Source organism: Lethenteron reissneri, chromosome 18 (assembly GCF_015708825.2).
Source record: "Lethenteron reissneri isolate LAM-NWPU_2019-01 chromosome 18, ASM1570882v1, whole genome shotgun sequence".
NCBI classification, from domain to species: domain Eukaryota; kingdom Metazoa; phylum Chordata; class Hyperoartia; order Petromyzontiformes; family Petromyzontidae; genus Lethenteron; species Lethenteron reissneri.
In genome coordinates, this window is record NC_083796.1 from 15,603,634 (window position 1) to 15,625,471 (window position 21,838).

Below are 21,838 nucleotides of genomic sequence, written 5' to 3' on the forward strand. Positions count from 1 at the left end.
GGTCGGCCGATGTCTCATGCAATATGCTGATCTCTTTGTGATCCACTAACCCCACCACTGAAGCGCTTGGGTAATGGAGCTCCCGACACATTAATCACAAAAGAAAGGGCCATTGTCCCAGACATCAGCCTACTGCACACACATGTCCATTACCAGGCTGTGTTATTGAGCGATGCGTTGAGTGTTCCTAGGTCATGTCTGTACACCACTGTCAACAGTCCCTGCACTTTTTCTGTTGATTTTATTTTTTTGTCTGCTGGCTAATGGAGTTTGTTTAATCACTTAAGAGAAAAAAAACATTGAACCCATTGGCTCATGGCTGGTGGGCCAGAGGGCCCATCTGGATGGACGTTGCCCAATGGTTCACACATTTTTATTTCAGCAGTTGAACACATTGTAAGGCGTGCTGTGCGGTGACGACGATGTTTATAGGCAGCACATGGGATCAAGTAAGGCCGCCAGTCTTTCCTCATGACAACTGGTAACTTTCGACCAAAGAGGCGTCATTTATCTTTTTAATCCCTGACGGATGGAGGGACCAAGTCAGTCTCTGATGGGATGATCACTTCTAATCTTACCAACTCATTGCCAGCCAAGTACGCATCGTGTGACCCTTGTCAACATTTTTCTCTTGCTGCCCTATTCTGACTTTTAAGGCGCACATCATCCGCTCACTCTCAAAGAGAGACTGACTCACGTTGTTTGCCTTACCTTGTGAAAATATGGTAAAGAACCGGTTAATATAATTTTGCTATACATAGACCAACGTCTAGAACAATAAAGACAATACGTCTTCGTAACTGGGAAACTAGGGCAAATGTAGCACGTGGTGACTTAAGCCACCGTGAGGTTTGTGTGTTCCAGGCATTTACTATTGTGACGTTCAACTGGGAACAGTTTCCAGTTCCTGATTTTTTTAAAGCGGTGACGAATTCATAAAATGGTTACCGGTTATCGTTGAACAAAGCTGAGTAAGAATGTAAAGGAAGCTCGCTTGCTCTGCTCCATTTTGACTTTCAGTTCATCGAGTGGTTGGTGGCCATAGACGAGAGCCCGGCAGGGACCATGGCAGCCGCGACGCGCACCCACGTCACAGGTACGCCAGGCCCTCGGGGGGCGGGGCTCCCCCTGTGGTGTTGGCAACACGGCGTGAATTATCCATCCATCCATATTTGGCCGGCTGGCCGGTGTCGTAACACTCGTGTCTCGCAAGTACATAACTACGTGGTAAAGTTACTTTTATTTTATCTTGGAAAGCCCCACTTAGTCAAAACACATTTGTTAACAGCATCTTGCCTGGGTTGTACGGATGGCCAAATTCCCCATTGAGAATTTAGTGTGCATGAGAAAAGTGCAATACCCAGAGAATGCACAGAACCTTGAGGAGAAAACACCCGAACATCTTTACAAATGGATTAGCAACCTACTTTGTGCTGCCATCTTCTGGCCACACCTAGTCTTGCAATATGGAAGTCCCAGTAATCTCTGTGATAGCGATCAAGACTGCCTCCAGAGCACTGAATCACACGTAGATACGCACATACTCTCCATTAAATCCAGCGTTAGTTCGGCTCCACTGGGAGGAACACAGATGTCGAGCCACAGGATTCAGCACTAATCCCAAAATGTTGGAACGCGAGCTGACACTTAAAAGAGGTAAATCTGTGCAGCATTCCCATGAAAATGAACGCACGCGCAATTGCCAATTATTGTTAAAAGCAGGCGTGTGGTACCCTAAGTCATGCTTTCCATGAGGCAGGACGAGGAGTGTTTAACACGGCTCGTGTCTGGCTTCCGGCAGCGTGTCTGCTAGCGCTGCGCACCCTGCCAGCGTACCGCAAGCTCTCTGTGTGGACCAGGGCCTACCACTGGTGATGCCAAGTGACCAACCGCCGACTCGCCAACGCCGATACGAGCAACGACGCATGGGTAATGAATGTGATGGCTTCAAACAAACTGAAACTGGCTCAATGCAGCTGGGAGACTCCAGGTGACTACCTGGCCGTGCTCAAGATATTTATTTTCAATATCAAGAAGTAGCCAGCGCTGTTGATGCCACTGCATTTATGGCAGATCTTAGAACTGTAATGCAGTCAACACCCAACATCCGAGGTCTTCTCCTGCAGTCTTCACATCTGGAAACACCTGACCTCTCCTCCTTGCTACACACGTGCGACTACAACGTCTGCTTATCACGGATGCATTGGGCTGTTTTCGCATGCACGCACGCTTTAATGCACCTACTCAGCAGTTGGTAAGTGCACAGTGCCTTAGTATCTGGCATCTATACGCATCGCATAATGCCAAAACTCAAGGTGTGAGATTGCGCAGTAACAAATGATGTAAATCGGTATGGGTGACAGAAAATAAAATGCAACTACACTAAAATGCTACATTTTAAGTGCATTTGTCTGCTCCGAGTCCACTGAGCGTTTCCAAATGACAACATTGTTTCTGTCCTGACAGCCTGTCGGGACACGGGGACGTGTCGTGTGCCAGGGGATACTCGGGGATGTTGACAAGAGGATGAAGTGTTGTTTCCTTGGGCCCCAGTTGGGGACATGTTGTTGTGTCCGAGTTCTGAGTCGTTGGCTTTGATGCCAGGAGGGACTGGGTCAAGCAAACTCCCGTGTCCCCGAGTGTATGGAGGGCAGCGGCCGAGGAGTTGTCCGTGTGGGTTCCAGCAGCCAGGGTTTGTGTGAATACTGTACAAGACAGAAGTTGTGAAAGTTGTAGAGGGAGATATCAGGTAAGAGGCCTGTGTGGCAGGAGCCAAGTATGGTGAGATATAATTAAATAAACGCCCCTTACACGCAGTGTGGGGAATCCGTTGCCCAGCACTGGATTGCCCCAAGGCAGGGGGGTGCCGGTCCGCGGCCTGTTAGGACCCGGGCCGCACACCAGCAGGAGGTGAGAGAGGGGAGTCCGCACGTGGAACCCGCCCCCATTGTTTTATTGACCACTTCCGTCGGCGCCTCTTCCCCGCACTGCGCAGTGTCTCAGTCACAGTGTTGGTAAGCCCACAAGCTCTCACCCCTAGCCAAAATGAGTAAAAAAACAAACGTCGCTGGAGAGCTTTGAAAAGGGGGAAAGACCCAATAATGAACACCCCCCCCCACCCCGGTCCGTGCGCTACTGGTGTCAAAAAGGTTGGAGACCGCTGCCCTAAGGGCTGTGCATGTACATTGGCAAAAGGGTCGCCTCGGTATGAACTGGCAATTCTGGGAAAGCAATGAATTGGAATTGGTTACCTTGAGGCGTCGCTCAACAGACCAACGACGCCAATTATGCAGGACACACTTCATGAAAATCACAGGAATGCTCTTTGCAATTTATACATTGTAAATATGACATTTCACTCGCAGTAACAAATCCCTGCTATAATCACCCAAGAATGTCTGTCCTGAACGCTCGTGACGTCACTGCACATCGACCAGCCCCCATCATTAATAATCATGAGCAAGTGACGTCCTCCAAATGGACCCCCCCCCCCCCAATTGACCTATAATGAGCCAATGTGTGTGCAATCATTATAAGGTGACGTCCTCCAAATGTACACCCCCCCCCCCCCATTAATAATAATTAGCGGCTGACGTCACCCCACATGGGGGGCCGAGGCGTCTCCTCCTCCGCGTCAACTCACAACCCGCACTACAAAGGCAGAAGAACCCTGACGTCACGCGATCTCCATAATGCTGTTGAGACATCGAAGTAAAAAGGACGTCGTGATGAACAAGGGATTTTAACCTTTACATGCAATAGGTCTGTGTCACCGCTCCCTTACAAACTGCACACGCATTGATGCAATGAATATATCACGTCGCGCTCTGCTTTTCGCTTGCAAGTTTCAGATTTAGTGCAATACACCCGTCCTTGCACAGGCAAAAGTCAAGTTTCTAATATTTTCCAAAATTGTAAAATTAACATAATTTAATCAAACACATTGGTATGTACTTCAATTAACATGATATTTATTCCATTGACCTGCAAGCCAAGCTTTGGAGGTAAAAATCTCCAATGTATCATAATGCAAATGCAGACCTCTGGTGCACCCACAGAGGAAACCTCTTACAATCTTCTCTATAGTTCTAGAAATTATCACCAGGCCTGCAATCATCCCCCTGGCTAAGGCAAGAGTTGGGCATAGTTACAACAGTAGACACTTTAAAATCCACTGAGATCTGATAAATCTTCTAATCCAGCTTAAACAACAGACTCTTGTACAACAGACTCTTGTAACCTGGAGGCCTTTGAAATGAATTGCTCTGAAAAGTAGCCCTGCTTATTACGATGTGATTGCGATTGGCGGTGGTGTAGAAGCCCACGCTGTACACTGTCTATCACCGCCATCCTCACTGCCTCGAGTACAACAATGTATAATCTCATCAGTCTTTAAACTTAAATTTAACATTACCCTGGCACCCACACATAAACACCACGTTACAAGTGTGACATGTTCCCATAGGATGTCAATGGATCTTTAGTGTCCACTGCACAGCAGGTGCCACACCTTGGTAATTCCCTGCAGGAAACGCCACACAACAGCTGCTAGTCCATCCATTGGCCTGGTTCAGTGCAGAGCACACTGACGACTGGGCTACCCAGTCACCAATAAATACATCTCAGACTCCATAAACAGAGCACACCAGCACAAGGCGGCACCATCAAGGTGTCGTCTCACAATTACGAGGCACTGTGATATCATTTACCAAAGCGGTGCTCTGGCTAAAGTGTTTGACAATTGGATAGTTTTAAGTTAAATCCCTTCAGGGTTGATAAAATGAGTACCACTCTTTGGGAGTCAACAGTGGTTATGGGGAGACTGGTCCTCACCACAGGAATGTGGAATTACCATCACTGGCTCAGAGCTTCCCCACCTTCATGAAAAAAATCATCCGTTTGGGCTGCCTGGATGCTTTTTGACTGCAGTATCGCCGCTGCGTTACATTGCGCAAGAGAAGCGCAGCCCTGCATGGGCAAGCGATCCATTCCACGTGGACGGTCCCACAGAGCCGGCCGGGCCACAAACAAATCACGGTTGTAGCCCACGGCGCTGCTCGCGGGGCGCATTTGTGCTGCTGCTGCTGCACGACGCGGCTCACTCATCGAGATCCTTCACGCAGTTCTCCACAATTTCACGCAGGTTGGGGTTCTCCATGGCGGCTGCGATCCGCTCCTTGTCGTTGATCTGTTTGTTGACTGCGCAGAGACCACAAGGGGACACAGGATTTACTCGTTCCACCGGGGCCTACAGTAGCACATCCAAAGCTGAGTGCGTCAAAGACTTAAGAGAGCGTTCTTTGCATTTGGAGATTTGTGCATTCCTCAGTGTAGATAGGAGTTCCGCTATGGGAACGTTTTAACTCATTGACTTTCCCATGGGAAGATCGGACTCACTCTCGTGTTCCGTGGCGTGCGTTCCCTTTGCAATGTAGATCTCCAGCTGGAAAAATAATAAACATCACAGGTGACTTCCAAAATCTATAAACACTACAACAGTGCTTTAACATTAAACTACACGTATGCAACAATTCCATTCTTAGTGATTTTTTCCACAGGATTAGCTCCACATGTGAGTCTAAGCACAGGTGACACTTCACACGTTGATGGGTCTGCACTGAAGCCCCACCTTGTGTTTGAACGGTAAGCATCTTTCCAGCTTCACGCGTAAACAGAGACCTGAAAATACAACATACACATGTAAGCACGAGACAATGATATGTCGCAAAGTCTTTCACATAAAAACACGATCACACTGCATACACAGTATTAAATCATCTCAAGCAGTACATGCGCAGCTATTAGATTTGATGGGCATGTGTGCATTATTTTGTCATGCAATTTTGACCAGTTTGTGCTGGCTGTGCGATTCACATTGTCCTGAACGTTTTTATGAATAGACATTAACGTTTTTGTAATAGCCCTGATGAAAATCATCCTGAGGAGAACACGAGACGTTGCCACCACATACACCCTCAGCAGCCGCTTGCCATTGTAGATTCCGCCGCACAATTCACGCAGCTCAACTTCTCAGCCTACAAATAATCGAGCCACTGCATGCCCACCTCGATCCTTGCCACGCCCTCCTGCTCCACAAGGCATGCTGGGACATTGCCAGACACTACACAGCCACACGCAGTTCACGCTACAGTAGTAGGACTGCACACTCCTCGGCACGTCCGGCAACATTTAAATGCGGTCACATTTACGTTCACATTGTACGTCTAGCAGGAGGAGTTTTACACAATAAAACTCTTTCATGCAACACCGAATGCCACCATCCCATGTAACACCCACAAGCATCAAGTGAGTAAGCACAGCTGGCACCACTCTACCAGCTGTAGCCGTTTCTCAGTCTCAGTGTGGAAACCCTCCGATTGCGAGTCAAGTTGCACTGACCAGATGATGTTCTTTATTCGGTGTGATTTTCCAATGCAAGTGCTCTCGCTGCAATGTACTTTGCACCACTAATCGCTGTAGCCCGGATGGCCGCATCTTAACAAGGTAGCCATTCATGAATCGGGAGAAGAACACTCCTCCTCCTCCTCGAGACTCTTCGTGGTGCCCTCAGTGTCTTTGTGAATGCTTCAAGAGCCATGGACAATCCACCCGGCAAGGATTCACGAACCACAAACCCCAGTTGCCACTCGCAAATCTCCGACTCTTGGGATGAGCTCGAAACGTCGAAACGGTGGTTGTAGAGATTTGTGTCATGGGCGCAACCCTCTGTGATCTCTTACTCTGCCCACGTGCACAAGGCTTGGGTTTGTATTTAGCCTGAAGTTGTGATGCTTACGTGAGCAATAATGGCCGCTGGCTAAAGCACTGGCCGCTGTATAACCCGAGATGCACCGGCCAAATGTATTCACACCGGGCCAGGTGCACACGGCGGACAGATGGCCAAGTCTTTAAAGAGAGAGAAAGGTTATCATCGGGGCCTTGACGGGGGCAACACTGTGGCAGTAACTGCAAACCCACAGCTCGGGACTGACGATAGAGTTATTTATTATTTCCAAAACACACAACCTAACAAAACCCCCATTTCCAACTCACAAATGCGTACACAGCTTATTTAGCGTCCACACGCTGTTACCCCGTGTACTTTTATTAAAAACGTCTCTTACGTGCGGTTTTGTCCATAAATTAGATCTCGTATTACAGTGTTTTTAACGTGGTTGTTTTTTGCGAATACAGCAGTTACGGAGGTGTCACCTTGAAACCGTTAAATAGACCGGAGCTTCTGATACCACGCGACGTCAGGTGGCGCACGACAGACGCACCGTGTCCCGGAGTTGACATCAGTCGAGCCCTCGCTGGCAGGAGCTCTCTGGCCACACGGCCCACACGGCACCATGCTGCCACCGCAGTTCAGGAACTTCCTTTTCTACGGGCTGTTGGCCCTGGGCGGTTTGTTGGGGAACACAACCGTCATGGCAGTGACTCTGCAGAGCCTCTCCAAGCTACCCACGGCCGACCTGCTCTTCGTGCTGCTCGCCACGTGCAACCTCGTCAACAACCTCCTGCGCCTCGGCACCTCCCTGTCGGAGGCGACGGGAACGTGCCTGCTGACGCGCGCCGGCTGCCCGCTCTACTACTTCACCGTCCGCTTCACCGAGGTGCTGGCCATCTGGATCACGCTGCTCGTCAGCGTGTTCCGCCTCGCCAAGGTGCGCAGCCCCTTCGGCGTCAACGCCATCCTGGGCCGCATGATGGAGCAGCGCCGCTGCGCCGTGGCTATCGGTTCCGTGTCCGCCGTGCTTGGCGCGCTGCTGCACCCGCTGCTCCAGTTCACGATACCTTTTGACGGCAACGGCAGCGTGCCCTGGTGCCAGTGCATCATAGAACCCTCCAGCTACTACATCAGATACTCCATGTCCACCGTCCTGCTGATCTTTCTGGAGGTTTTGCCCACGGTCTTGATGGTGGTCACCAACGTGAGGACCATCTGCTTCCTGCGTGCCACCAAAGTGCAGTGGCAGCAGGGCGGCTGGGCCACGAGCCGGCCGTTCTGTCAGGAGGTGCGAGCCGTGAAGCTGCTCTCCGCCCTAGTCTGCGTCTTCTTGTTCAGCTGGGGCAGCCATGCCACCAGCATCGTGTTAGTCACGAGCAACCCGGCCACAGTGAACCCCCAGTTGGTGCAAGCCGTCCGCATTCTCTCCACCATGTACGCTTCCCTGAGCCCGTACATCATCGGCTTGGGCAACCAGAAGTTTCGAGATCGAGTTTTTGGCTGCACCCAAAACTGCCTCAAGTGTCGCGCTCCGAAGCGCACGGTGGCTGCCGTCCAGTACGACCTAACTCACCTCTGATGCGCAGCGAAAAGGAATACAATGATGGTAACTAATGCAGCGTCGGTGCATTGTGGACCTCTGTTAAACTGTGTTGATGGTGATCAACCTCACTTGGCGGATGCGGCAGCGACATGACACAATAAGTTAAGGAAAAAAATATTTCCTGTTACCGACACATCAGTTTGCTGACAATGAAATGGGAGTTATGAAGCCTCTCGCTGTGACCGACAGGTTTCCTGAACAGTGCTTAGAATGTGACTGCAGACTATAAGCCTGACGTGTTTGGCACACTGCCGAGCATGCTGGCTAACCGAGGTCACACTTGCGAATAAGACAATCCTTGTCTCTTTATGCTCTCACCTGGTTAAACAAAATCAACAGAAACACCTTCGAGTGGTCCACAATATTACGGACTACAGGAAGATTCCATGCTACAGATGTGTATGGATAACATCGCTTCATATAATCTACAAGTGACATGCTGTGGTTTTTCTGCATAAGGATGCAGTTATCACAGTTTTTGCAGAGTGACTGCTCAGCCAAAGAAATTACAGCAATTTCAGCCCAGGTGCTGCTCCAAGCTCAAGCTGGGTTCAATCTGCGAAGGATATTTAAGTGGTGTCCCTTTGTCTATAAACCTGAAGATTCACTTCTGAACAGTGCTTTGTGTCAATGTAACACACTTTAACATGAATAGTAAAGTATTTGGGTTCAAATAAAAGAGTCTCCCTGCTCCGTTGGTAGTCCTGGGTAGAAATGTAATATTTCCATGGTGGGACCAGTCTCTCTAATTGATGACCATTTGTGGCCTCCCACAAGGTACGACTTTCTTTACTCACCCGCATGGATTTTAGGCTGGATCACAATATTCATATTATAAGTTAGGTTACCCTTGTAAAAAAATTGTGTTTCACTTGTATAAGAAGCATGCACTGTTGGTGTTATCTTCTTGGTTCTTTCGGTAAAGTCACGTAGACGGGAAGTAATAAAATAATAAAAATAAAACATAATAAAATTATTCTCACGACGTTTCGGCCACAACGCAAGCAGCCGTCCTCAGGTGAAAACCAGGTCCGTCGAGGCGACAGAGTCTTAAATCAAAATGCTGGTGTTATGTTGTGTAACTGGTAGTGATAATTAAAGAGTGGCGACATGCATTCTGGTTCTATATGTGATACTGCATCGGTGTACGTTCAGAACAGCACCAGCTCCGCCCTTCATGAGTGCGCAGTGAACCCCCTTCATCGTGCATGAGACACCTACCCTAACGAGATCATGGCAGCAGTTTGCAGTTTGAAACTTGTGTAGCACTTGAGCGGTTCTAGTCTGGTCGATGTTTCACAATCACTCATTCACTGAGAATTACGAGACTGTTGACCCTTGTGGTAGCTAACTTGTGGTGTGGACTGTGCAAAATGAGTTTGATTGTTAGTGAGACAGTCCGTGGGGTACATCATGGGACCTCCTTTGCCAGTACCAAAATATGAGAATAGGTTTTCTCCTTTTTTCTGGCAACAAAACAGTTGTGTTAAGATGTTAAAACACCAAAATGAAACCTTTTACAAGGAATCATGTCTGCATTCACCACATATACTACGTAAAAGTACGCCTTTTGGCATCCTCTGGTCTAACACCGTTTGAGACAAGGCTCAAAAGAAAGCTGTCTGGTGTGGACCAATCAGTTTCAAAGACAATGCATATACTACCAGAGTATGTTTTTGTTTGCATTCTGACCACTAGTATATGTGGTTAATGCAGACATGATTCCTTGTAAAAGGTTTCAGTTTGGTGTTTTAACATCTTAATACCCGTTTTGTTGCCAGAAAAAAGGGGAAAACCTATTCTCAGTCCGTAGGGGTTCAGGGGGCTTTATTCCTGCCACAGCCGAGAAAAAGAACCACAACGCCCTCTAACAAGTGGGAATCAAAGGTCGTGTCAGGTCACCCACAAGACGAGGCCGGTGTTACCCGTGCTTGAATTAAACTGAGCGTCTCCCTGCTCCAATTTATGTGGCAACACTCACCTCTGTTGGTAGCCCTTACCAAGTGGTAGAAATTCCACATTTGTGTGGAAGGGGCCATTCCATCTACAGTGCAATCTCGAGTGGTATAAGTGTTTATCAACTCCAGTGATGATGGCCCGAGTTGATTCCCAACCAGAATTCAACTGAAAAAAAAAATCTCCCATTAGCTTGGGAGTTGCTTCAAAAATAAATTCCCAAGCTGATGATTGCAAGTGTTTCATCAGTGCCACACAGCCAGATTGACAGATTGGTAGGGGCTGGTGGCCGCGTCTACGCAACCCTGCCGCTCCTAGGACTGCGTTTGCTTTCCGTACCTATGAGCGTGGCGAGTGAGCAGTGCGGCACGGTTGGCGTGAAGCGGATGACAACCAGATGCTCCTCCTCGTCCTCCCCGCGCTGCGCCTCCGTGAGGGCCTGCACCTCCACACAGCCCTCGCTCACCACGCCCAGCTCCTCCAGCGAGCTCGGCTTCTCGGGGTCTTGGATGGTGCGGATGACGTCTGCAGGAGCGTGTCAGGGTCACACGGATATCATTGCTTAGTAGGCCTCTATGCATATATTACCACTCCAGCCTTACATCCACAATGCAGGCATCCAATCGTCGTTCAAACTTAAAATGAAATTTTTATAAAAGATTTTTGGTTTCGGCCACATAAATTATTTGGGCAGAATTCTGGTGGTGGAGGGTCAGGGTGTTAGAACATGAATTTGGTCAGATCATTCTGTGGCCCAATACAAAAATACTTTATGGATCGTGTAGGCTGCAAAATCTTCTTTGATCCATAATAATTGTGCATGTCTATGTTCTTTTACAAATGTGGTTTATTTCCTTGTGAATGCACAGATAATTACAGAATGAAAAATGTACTCGTTATATTGTTTGCTTGAATCCGATTTATTAAGAGTTAAAACATCTCCACTAAAGTTTCCCTCAAAGAAAATCTCTACAATTTTAAGTCCAGAAATGCAGACACCATTCCCTCAATCTTACACTGAACCTGTCACCCAACTCTTCGTTTTACGAATCAGAAAGCTGTGCACAACGCGACGTGATATTGCAGTTTTCTCTCCCAGAATCTGATATGCCTGCGGTCAACGGTAGAAACCATGTTTCCGAATACAACTAGCAGGGTGATGGTCAGTGGGAGGAGGGCCAGTAGTAGTGTCTGGGTGGCTCGTCAGGGTTGCGTATCGTGAAGGGCGACTTATCTCGCGAGCGTCACTCGACATCTGCGTGCCGCAGCTCCTCACTGGGACACGCTGCCCCTTGTCTCTGTGGCCACGTTTCTCTCTTTGCTTCGAGAATCAATACTGCCCCAAACACAACCAACCGCATCGTGCCAGGCCAGGTTCGCCTGCACCAGGGGGCACAGCCGTCGCGGGCAGCGGGGATGGAAGGGGGCAACGCAAGAGGAGCGAGAGGAGCCCACGGCGGGAGGGGCAGGAGGCCGAGCATCCTCCTGGCCGTGAGAGCTCGAACCCGCAGCCAGGCAGGGCCTGCTCCTTTCTAGAAGCGTCGCGCATTTCAACGCGAGTTTGTGCTTTTTGCACAGTGAGACAGCGACTCCCGATGACGGTGACAGTGAAGATGCCGGTGGTGGTGTAAGTGTGATGACGGTGATGTGGTGACAGTGGCGGTGGAGGCTCGTCAAAGACGCTGCTACAGGTCAGATGGGGGCAGTCGCCCTCCAACACCAACAGAGCAGAGGAGCGATGCTCACAACAACGAACGATCGCCGGGCGACTAAAACGAACCGAGTTGGCACAGTCGGGGAACAGCCGGTGGCGCATCTGGCGGTCATCTCAGTCATCTCGGTCAGTCATCTCGGTCAATCATCTCGGTCAATCATCTCAGTCAATCGTCTCGGTCATCTCAGTCAGTCATCCCATGGCACCTGCTGGGTCTGCCCCGTGCCCATGACCTTGAGGCGGCGTTATACTCTTCACGTGGCCTCGAAGCGCACGTCGCCTGGCACAGGCGCCGTGATAACATCACCGGCACTTGGTGGCGAACGGCGGTTGTTGTTTTTGTGTTGTGTGGTGTAGGTGTGGTAGTGTGGTTGTGATAGTTAGTTGTGGTAGTGTAGTTGTGGTAGTGTCGTTGTGGTAGTGTGATAGTGTAGCTGTGGTTGTGGTAGTGTGATAGTGTGGTTGTGGCAGCGTGGTTGTGATAGTGTGGATGTGGTACTGTGGTAGTGGTTGTGGTGTTGTGGTAGTGGTGTTGTGGTTATGGTGTTGTGGTTGTGGTGTTGTGGTAGTGGTTGTGGTGTTGTAGTAGTGGTTGTGGTTGAGGTGTTGTGGTAGTGGTTGTGGTGTTGTGGTAGTGGTTGTGGTGTTGTGGTAGTGGTGTTGTGGTTATGGTGTTGTGGTTGTGGTGTTGTGGTAGTGGTTGTGGTGTTGTAGTAGTGGTTGTGGTTGAGGTGTTGTGGTAGTGGTTGTGGTTGAGGTGTTGTGGTAGTGGTTGTGGTTGAGGTGTTGTGGTAGTGGTTGTGGTTGAGGTGTTGTGGTAGTGGTTGTGGTTGAGGTGTTGTGGTTGTGGTTGAGGTGTTGTGGTAGTGGTTGTGGTGTTGTGGTAGTGATGTTGTGGTAGTGGTGTTGTGGTAGTGGTTGTGGTGTTGTGGTTGTGGTAGTGGTGTTGTGGTTGTGGTGTTGTGGTAGTGGTGTTGTGGTTGTGGTGTTGTGGTGTTATGGTTGTGGTTGTGGTTGTGGTGTTGTGGTAGTGGTGTTGTGGTTGTGGTGTTGTGGTTGTGGTGTTGTGGTGTTATGGTTGTGGTGTTGTGGTTGTGGTAGTGGTTGTGGTTGAGGTCACTGCGGGGCGATTTACCGTAGACCTCCAGCGCCTTCTCGCCGTCCATGCCGCGACCCCTGACCCCCGCCCCTCTCACTCCGATCCCGCCCCTTTATGACGTCATCCTCCAGCCCCGCCCTCACTGCGTCATTTTCCAGCCCCCCCCCCCCCGTCATCCTCAGCCCCCGCGCATCGTATATGGTCCCTCCCACTCCGTACTAGCCCCGCCCCTCGACCTCATAAGCCCCGCCCCCTCGGCGCCCCCGGCGCCTGCACCCAACGTGCGGTGCTTCTGCATCGCCGTCGCGCGTGGCGGCGGCGGCAGCGAGCGACTCGTCAGGAGACCGACACCGACCCCCGTCGGGGCGGCTCGTCACGGCGTCAGGAGAGAGGGCGCTCACTGCGATATGGTTCATAGTCTTGGGTGCATGGCCACAATCGCACTTTTCATAAATGGTTCCATTTATGAAGATGTCCCCATCGGCCTGTTGACGTTCTGATGCGGTTGATGGTCCAATCAGTCTTCGAGGAGGACTGCCAAAGCCACGAGGTGCGGTGACGTTTGGGTCCCCACCGAGGTCATTATTCTGGACGTCGTCCATGTGATGGGCGAGATGCTCCCGGCTCGGCAGCACCACCACCACCAAAGCCACGTGTTAAATTGAAAACTGCGAAACCTCTTTACAAGGTGGCTGTTTTAAACGGACTCCCAATGCTACTGAGAAATGTGGTTGTGCTGCCAACTTCCCCATTTCTCTTTCAGACGTCGTAATCTGGAATAGCCAGCGGAGCTGTGAAGCTCCTTCCAGAAGCCAGGCCGCCACCGCTCGTGTCTCGTGCTGCTTAAACCGATGCCGCTCATGACGACAATTCGCTGTGTGAGCCATACACAACCTTTATTTATACAACTCTGATACAGAGCCATTGGCAGAAACGTGCCTATTATTTCCTTTTAAAGCCATTAAACTGAGTAAATAATCAATCTGCCCCCTCCATAACGCATCTGTCGCTGCACATACAATACAGTAAACGTTAACACATCCCATCAGTCACACGTGCCCATCTATGAGTGGATAAGGGCTCAGTTGAAGAGTTCAATTGAAAATCTGGACGTGGCACTGGTTGACCCACTCCATGTCTCTTACATGGCCCGTGTGAATACGACGACGGTCAAGTGACAAGTGGGTCATCGGCACCGATGTCAGAAACAGGCAGCCGACTGACCCGGGGTCATCCCGCTTACTTTACACTCCAGCGAGGCCAACCAAACGGCATCCAAAACAAGGTCAGATATAAGTGACATTGCCACATGTGAAGCTCAGCGAGATTATTTACGAGTTAGAATACCCGAAATCCAACAAGGCACAAATCCGCAAAAGTAAACATGGCTTTCGAAAGAAAATGCTGGCTGTGGGATACCATCAGGCAGGGCCCCGCACGACGAGCTGGCATAAACCACGACCAGTTAGCAGCACACGAAACAGGCTTCCAGCTGGACTTTTTAATTCCAAGGCAAAACATATAAACTTCTCAAGATCTCGTTTAAGTGGATTAAATTAGTTAATTGGAAAATTATCTAACCTCGGTATTCCAAAGCTCAAGTTTAACAATTTGCAATACGAACTGAAGGAGTTATGCAAACAAACTGGACAGTTTTATTCATTTAATACATATTTTGATACCGTAGAATTCATATTATCTGTGATGTGGGAATGTGGGGTTTTGCTGCCCATCAGTGTTTGACCCGACTGTGCCCAGGTGGCACAAAATAATTAGTACCAAGATTTGTTACCAGTATTGTGTTGAACTTTATCACGGTACAATGCGGTTTCGATATAAATAGGCTACCGAAGACATATGTCCGGGTTTAGTCTGTGGAAGAGGTGGAAATCAGTGGGAAGTGCGTCGTGGATAAGACGGTTTGGGTAGGATGGGTCCTCCTTGCATTGAGGCCTGGCTGCCTGTGCTCTCTTGCAAGATGGCCACGTCACACGCGGAATGCACGATACTACCACATATACCATTTAATCATGAGCGGTCATTTGCCCAACTCTTGCAAGTTTCTATGGGAGATGAAAACTCAAATCTGGGGAAACCAGGGAGAGTCACGGCCTCCATTAGGCAATGCCCAACAAGGTGTGGCAGCAAACCGTGAGGGTGATCCGGAGTTTAGGTTCCTTTCGTTTCTCCCACAAAGCCGCAAGGGGGGAGATATGTCCAGTCGTGGGCGATGCACCCGTCTTTTTAGTATTTATTTCGCCGGCATACCTGACGCCACATGTGCAACGCGGTGCAGCACACAGCAGAAGAAAGCAGGGACCCGTGCCACAGTATGGGAAATTCAAGCTCCTTATAACATCACATTCCCAACGTTTTTTAATCCCCCATTTTCACTTTATCTGTAAATTCCCCAAGAGGAAATATGGATACGCTGCCTCTTTTTTCCCAAGAGGATTCACGGATAAAGAGGATCCACAGATAAGAGGAATCCCATAGTAAACAGTAGACAGGGGGGTGAGCAACGTGCATGTCTGCTGCAGGAATGGGTTGTGATACAATTAAGGCTCAGATAAGAATCATTTGGACTCCAGCTTGACTTCCTTCAGTATGGCGACGGCAGCCTGGTACTCTTCCGTGTCCGCCAGGTCTTGCTCGTTCTCCTGCACCATGCAGAGCACACACGCGTTTGCTCTGCCTCTCTCCGCTGGCACAATTCACCCCACAGGAAAGCCCATGAATTTTCACGATTCGGGGGTCACAATAATCAGAATCGGTTTTTACAGTCTCATTTATATTGGGTCCCATTTTTTTGGTTTTATTTGTAGTTATACCCACTTTTTAAGTTAAACGTAATGTTAACATATTTGCATATAATCTGCCTAAATATCACAATGCTAAATAATATGCCGTGACCGTGAGACTCAATTCCAGCTGGTGAAAAGTATCTGTGTTCTCATGTAACCAATGTACGATTGAGCGGATCTGATGTAATTCTAGATTTGAAGCTTTCGTGACTGCAAGGATTTATACTCTTAGGTTTTTTCGGTAAAGTCACGTAGGTAAAAAAATTTGTAATTAATAAAATAATAGAAATAAAATTATAAATCACGACGTTTCGGAGGAAACACAAGTCTCCGTCATCAGGTGGGACCGTCACAGCTAGATTTACTGTATCAAGTGATACGTGACTTTACCGAAAAAACCTAAGAGTATCTGATGTAATGTTCACGGTTATAGAATTTAGGAGAAATTCACATGTAAACTAAAATATATGCAAAGACACACATTTACTAAATATATGGTGAATGGAATATATGGTTTCTGACAAAACCTTGCTCTATGCGTGCATCCTACCCGTGTGGGAGACAGTGTCATGCTACACATATCCTATTCCGGCCAGGTGGTTCAGCGTTAGAGCGAGCGGCTTGCAAGCGTAAGGTTGCGATGACAAATCCTGGTTCGGGGTCGACTCAGCCCATTATCCCTCCAGGGTCGTTACAATGGGAAAGTCACCCAGTGGCTGTTCTTTAGACTCACCCCCGTCATAGGAATGTGGAAGTTCCAACTTTAGCTCATGGTTATAAACATGAGATGGGCACCGCCTCAGTGCTCATTAGAGCAGGAAATAATGTTCCCTTTGGCATTCCACAAGAGATTTATGCTGCAGCAACATCAACAACGTACCACAAGCTGAGAGAGGTCCCCGTGGGCAGCAGCCAGACGCCGCTCACAGTCAGGGATCATCATCTTGGCCTCCTGAAGAACCTCAATCTGATGACCAACACGACGCAGCCATTGGTTACTTTTCAAGCTGTTGGCGCATATACTGAATGTATGAACAGTTCTCAATGAGCACAACCCTGATGCAGCATTCTTTCCATCCGATTTTTGCATAAAACCCACATTAATTTATATACATTTTAATGTTTGCAATGCAACCCGAGTTCTATGTGACAGGTTTCCCAATGTATTTGTCCACCTCTGTTGTCAATATTTTAACCTCCACACAGAATGCCAAGCTGCCCGTCAGACAGCTGAAGAGCAGATGTTCCGTGTTCAGCCCCCAGGAAGTCTGCTTCTTGAATTCTCTGATCAATAAGCCATTTCCCATGGTGATTCACTCGCAATGTAATTTAGAGGAGTGGTATATTTCAAAGCAGCCTCCACCGTACCATGCTCTTCAGTAATTGCGCGAGCGTGTGTGGCACTAATAGTCCCCAGTGTAACAGGCCATTGATGTCAATAGTTTTCATTTCTGAATATTTTCACGTGAATTTTTTCCAGAATCGGATTGGTTATGTGGTCAATGGAAGATAAGAACTCTTTCCTAAACCTAGCTTGTGTATGTGATTGATTAGTCTTTATATGTTACATTATTCTGTTCCCAATGGCCTCCATAAACATTGTATATAAACATAAGAGGCAGTTTTGTAATCCTAGCTCAATAGAACTATGCCTTGTGTATGGTTTACACGATTTATGTGTATTCCATGGTTACATGATGATGTGTGTGTGGTCTATAGGTGCATGACTTGTCTCACTCCCTGCTTCTCATGCTCTCATGACTTGTGATTATATTTAAGTTATTGTGGATAAAAGGCAATTGCATAAACTGTGAGGTCAGTCAGCCTCCAGCAATTCACATCCCCATTGATTTGATTAATTTTCATGATTTTGGGTTACACTTTGATTTAGACTATTGTTTTATAATGTACTGTCTCCTGTGTATTCTCTAATTTATGCCTTATTTTCCAGTTTTTTCACCCATTAATGGCATATAATTTGCGTTTATTACATAATGCAAGGAGCGTTTTGTAAATGGCATCATTCTTAATCGATAAACTGATACATCGTGGAACTGATGTGTAATAGAAAACGAGACAGCCCGACAATCGCTTTCTCACATCACTGCTGCCAAATGGGCATCCACTGGAGGAAACTCTAGAGGGCATAATGTCCTACTCTTACACGCTGGCCAGACATGTTGGAAGAGGTGGGTGTACCCACACTTTACCCCACCATACAATCTCTTGATTGACTGCAGTGTACTCATTTACACTGCTGGGTGGACCAAGGCAGTGGGTGGGGGGGACTTTGTTTCACCTGCCGAGCCGGGAGGTGGAATCCAACCGGCAATCTCTGGATTTTAACTCCAGTGCGCTAACCATCAAACCACGGCAGCTCACACGTGCAGTGGACCATCAACGCTGCTACAGTGGACACACACACAGCATGCACACCTGCTTCTTGAGCATGTACTCGTCTCCCCCCGTCTTCATCTTTTCCACTTTCTCCTCCTGCTGCGTCAACTCCAACTTGTACATCGTCGTTTCCTTGGCAATACTACACACACACAACACATGGGAGCACACGCCATTACAGCTCTGGTACATGGACACAATAACGCAGACTATTAATACGGCCACACCTACTGCCTACATCCTTCTGACGTGGCAACTACCACACCCCACTCGGCACCACTGGATCTGTGTGAACGTTTAAATTGCATTTTCCTTCTGACAAGTGGATTTTATCTGCAGCCTTGCCACCCTGACCTATAACCTGCTCGCAATCCGACACGCCACCAAGTGTTGTGGGCAGCCATGTCAATATGGGTCGTGGCATGCTGTTCGTGCCACACCTGGATTCATTGAGGGTGTTTAGGCTGCAAAGGAAATGAGAAAATGTGGCTATACCAACAGGCAGCAGTTTGTCTACTCCTTGTCTGATGGGATGGTCGCATTTGAATGATTTGAATCAGTGGCATTAATCGATAAAGTGGTCACATTAAATCATTCCGAGCTGGTGGTCTGGAGAAGCTTTTGTGCATGCAATGCACAATTTCGTACGTTGTTAAATGAATTCAACAATTTCGAATAAAGATTTCGTGTAATCAGAAAATACATGTTTAGCAGGCTTCTAAGCGCAACCGAAATTGATTTCTCAGCCGCAGATTTGAGTTGCTTCAGTCAGACGCATCCCATCTTGTCTGCTGTACAGAGCAGCATTGCGGACTTCACAGGGAACACCAAAAACAAGACCTCAACAATGAGCTCGATGCCAATCCCAAGTCCCGATTCCTCTTCTGGGATCGTGCCATCACCATCCGAGAATTTCACTCCGATTCGGAAGAACGCGGGTGAACAGTGGACCAATGCAGATGTCCAGACTAAACTCCTCATGCGAGACCTAAACATCACACCTCCTGGCTGTGACATTGCTCAAAGACACGGCTGTAACCACCATCCCCATCAGAACACCAGCAGGACGATGCGCACATCTCCTTCATAAATGGAAACGTAAAGATAAGCCGCAATACGAGTGTGGCCATGCAGCCCAAACGATGGACTATACAGTCGAGTAAACCACGGTTATCCGCGCCCCTTCAATGGAGGGACATAAACACGACCCCAACTCTCTCCTGAAGCCCTGTCGTCGTGGCTGGCTCACTCGACATGAGCATATTGCCATATACACGAACAGTAGTGCGACTGTGGCCATGACACATCGAGACTCAGAGATACATAGAGACCCAGAGAGATATTGAACACGAGTCACGGTACGATTATGGCCGCATAACCCACAGACTGTAGCCCACGTGGTGTAGCCTACTGCGGTCTGTGTGCTCCTACTGAGAAGGAACAACAACACGACGCCAACTCTGTCTGTCTGTCTCTGTCTGCGACAGCCCTCTCGGCGTGGCTGGCACGCCTCGACATTGGCATGGAGCTGATGAATGAATCGCTGCTGCTGCCGCTGCCATCACCGCGCACGCAAGGGCGGGGAGCTGGGGGGCGGGGAGCTGGGGGGGGCTGGGGGGAGGGGGAGCTGGGGCTGGGGGGCGGAGAGCTGGGGGGGGCTGGGGGGGAGCTGGGGGGGGCTGGGGGGAGCTGGGGGGGGGGGGGCTGGCCGCCTGCGCGCGCGTCTCTTGCCGCCCCTGGCTGCCACCACCACGCGGGCCCCATCGTGGCGAGCGAGCGGTTGGGTGAATGAATAGTCGCGTGATGCAATTCGTGATGAAGAAAGAGTGAAGGAATGACTGACGAGGGAAGGAGCAGACGAGTTAACCGATGAGTGTAACGAGCGGGTGTGTGAATGAGTAAAGGGTGGACAGAGTGAATAGATTACAACGCGAATAGGCGTAAAAATGGAAAGAGGATGAATGGCGATGAATGAAAAGCTGAGTAAACGAAGGGGAATGAATGGTGGGTGAAGGAATGGAGCGAGTCGAGTGGGTGAAGGAATGAGTGTAGAATGAGGTGCAATGCGATGTTTGGTGAGCGAATGAGTCTCACGCCGCAGAGGCGACGCCTCGGGCCCAGTGGGCAGGCCTCGCACAACTGGCGCAGTCCCCCCCCCGTCTCACTGTCTCACCCCCCGTGTCTCACTCCGTGTGTCTCACTCCCTGTGTCTCGGTGTCTGTGTCTCGGTGTCTCACTCCCCGTGTCTCACTCCGTGTGTCTCGGTGTCTCACTCCGTGTCTCACTCCCTGTGTCTCGGTGTCTCACTCCCCGTGTCTCGGTGTCTCACTCCCCGTGTCTCGGTGTCTCACTCCCCGTGTCTCACTCCCCGTGTCTCGGTGTCTCACTCCGTGTCTCACTCCCTGTGTCTCGGTGTCTCACTCCCCGTGTCTCGGTGTCTCACTCCCCGTGTCTCGGTGTCTCACTCCCCGTGTCTCACTCCCCGTGTCTCGGTGTCTCACTCCCCGTGTCTCACTCCCCGTGTCGCAGTGTTTCAACTCGCTCCCTGTGTCGCAGTGACTCACTCCCTGTGTTTCACTCCCCGTGTCTGCGTCTCACTCCCTCTGTATCCCTCCCTGTGTCTCACTCCCTGCGTCTCACGCTCTCACCGCTTGACCACCCCTGCCTTGATCTTGAGCTGCCGCTGCCGTGGGTCCGCCATCTCCGCCTCTCGTCTGGGACGTTCGCTGCTGTCGACTCGGCGGTCTCCTCTCGACTCTCGCGTCACGGGTGGGCGTGGTCTCAGCGGTGATGACGTCACGAATGGGCGTGGTCTCAGCGCTGGTGGCGTCACGGGTGGGCGTGGTCTCAGCGCTGGTGGCGTCACGGGTGGGCGTGGTCTCAGCGCTGGTGGCGTCACGGGTGGGCGTGGTCTCAGCGCTGGTGGCGTCACGGGTGGGCGTGGTCTCAGCGCTGGTGGCGTCACGGGTGGGCGTGGTCTCAGCGCTGGTGGCGTCACGGGTGCGCGTGGCTGGAGGTCTCAGCTGATGCTCGTGCAGAGTTGTCTCGCTGCAATGTGGCCGTGATGCCGATGTGACGACGATGTCACGAGGGCGTTGGAGATGTTGATGGGCGATGAAGCCCGGAGTAAATTGTGATAAGAGTTGAACACAGCAATACTGGTATGAGATCTCGGTACAAATCAATTCCAGCCCGTTGGCACTTCTAATATTGTCACTGCCATAACATGAAGATCTGTGATATAATAAGCCAAACGGTGCGCAGTAATTTGCAACTTTGTTGCAGTACATTGTCAACAATGATTCGAACTTACACACAAAATTCAACCATTGTGACCAGTGCCAGATTTAGCTAGTGCGGGGCCTCTAGCATATGTTATAAGGGGGCCCTCAATAAAAAAACACATTAAAACACTATACAGCCAGATAATACGACAAATCGCTAACCTTAAACACCCAGTTCATAAAAGTTGAAGGCGGTATAGTACTATAGTAATAGAGCAAGTGCAGAATCACTGAACCTGAATTGATAGCTT

The 21,838-nt window shown here is 49.4% G+C and overlaps 3 protein-coding genes across 3 annotated transcripts in view; 1 reads left to right on the forward strand and 2 right to left on the reverse strand.

The window, feature by feature from the left end:
• Positions 1–2,381, forward strand: part of FOCAD (focadhesin) — a 38,559-nt gene extending 36,178 nt beyond the window's left edge. The window contains exons 43-44 of the mRNA XM_061553954.1: positions 1,021–1,096; positions 1,802–2,381. Of these exons, the coding sequence (XP_061409938.1) occupies positions 1,021–1,096; positions 1,802–1,875 (150 nt within the window). The 3' untranslated portion in view covers positions 1,876–2,381. The remainder of the gene's footprint in view (positions 1–1,020; positions 1,097–1,801) is intronic.
• A 1,568-nt stretch (positions 2,382–3,949) lies between these two features.
• Positions 3,950–13,203, reverse strand: CIAO2A (cytosolic iron-sulfur assembly component 2A). Its single transcript, XM_061553955.1, has 5 exons — positions 13,139–13,203; positions 10,629–10,814; positions 5,630–5,679; positions 5,398–5,443; positions 3,950–5,199 (listed from the first exon to the last, which is right to left on the reverse strand). The coding sequence occupies exons 1-5, from the start codon at positions 13,167–13,169 to the stop codon at positions 5,099–5,101; spliced, it is 414 nt and encodes a 137-aa protein (XP_061409939.1). The 5' UTR covers positions 13,170–13,203; the 3' UTR covers positions 3,950–5,098.
• A 1,380-nt stretch (positions 13,204–14,583) lies between these two features.
• Positions 14,584–21,108, reverse strand: TBCA (tubulin folding cofactor A). The gene is made up of 4 exons (XM_061553956.1): positions 20,952–21,108; positions 18,343–18,445; positions 16,787–16,873; positions 14,584–15,762 (listed from the first exon to the last, which is right to left on the reverse strand). The coding sequence occupies exons 1-4, from the start codon at positions 21,002–21,004 to the stop codon at positions 15,679–15,681; spliced, it is 327 nt and encodes a 108-aa protein (XP_061409940.1). The 5' UTR covers positions 21,005–21,108; the 3' UTR covers positions 14,584–15,678.
• Between the last annotated feature and the right edge of the window lie 730 nt (positions 21,109–21,838).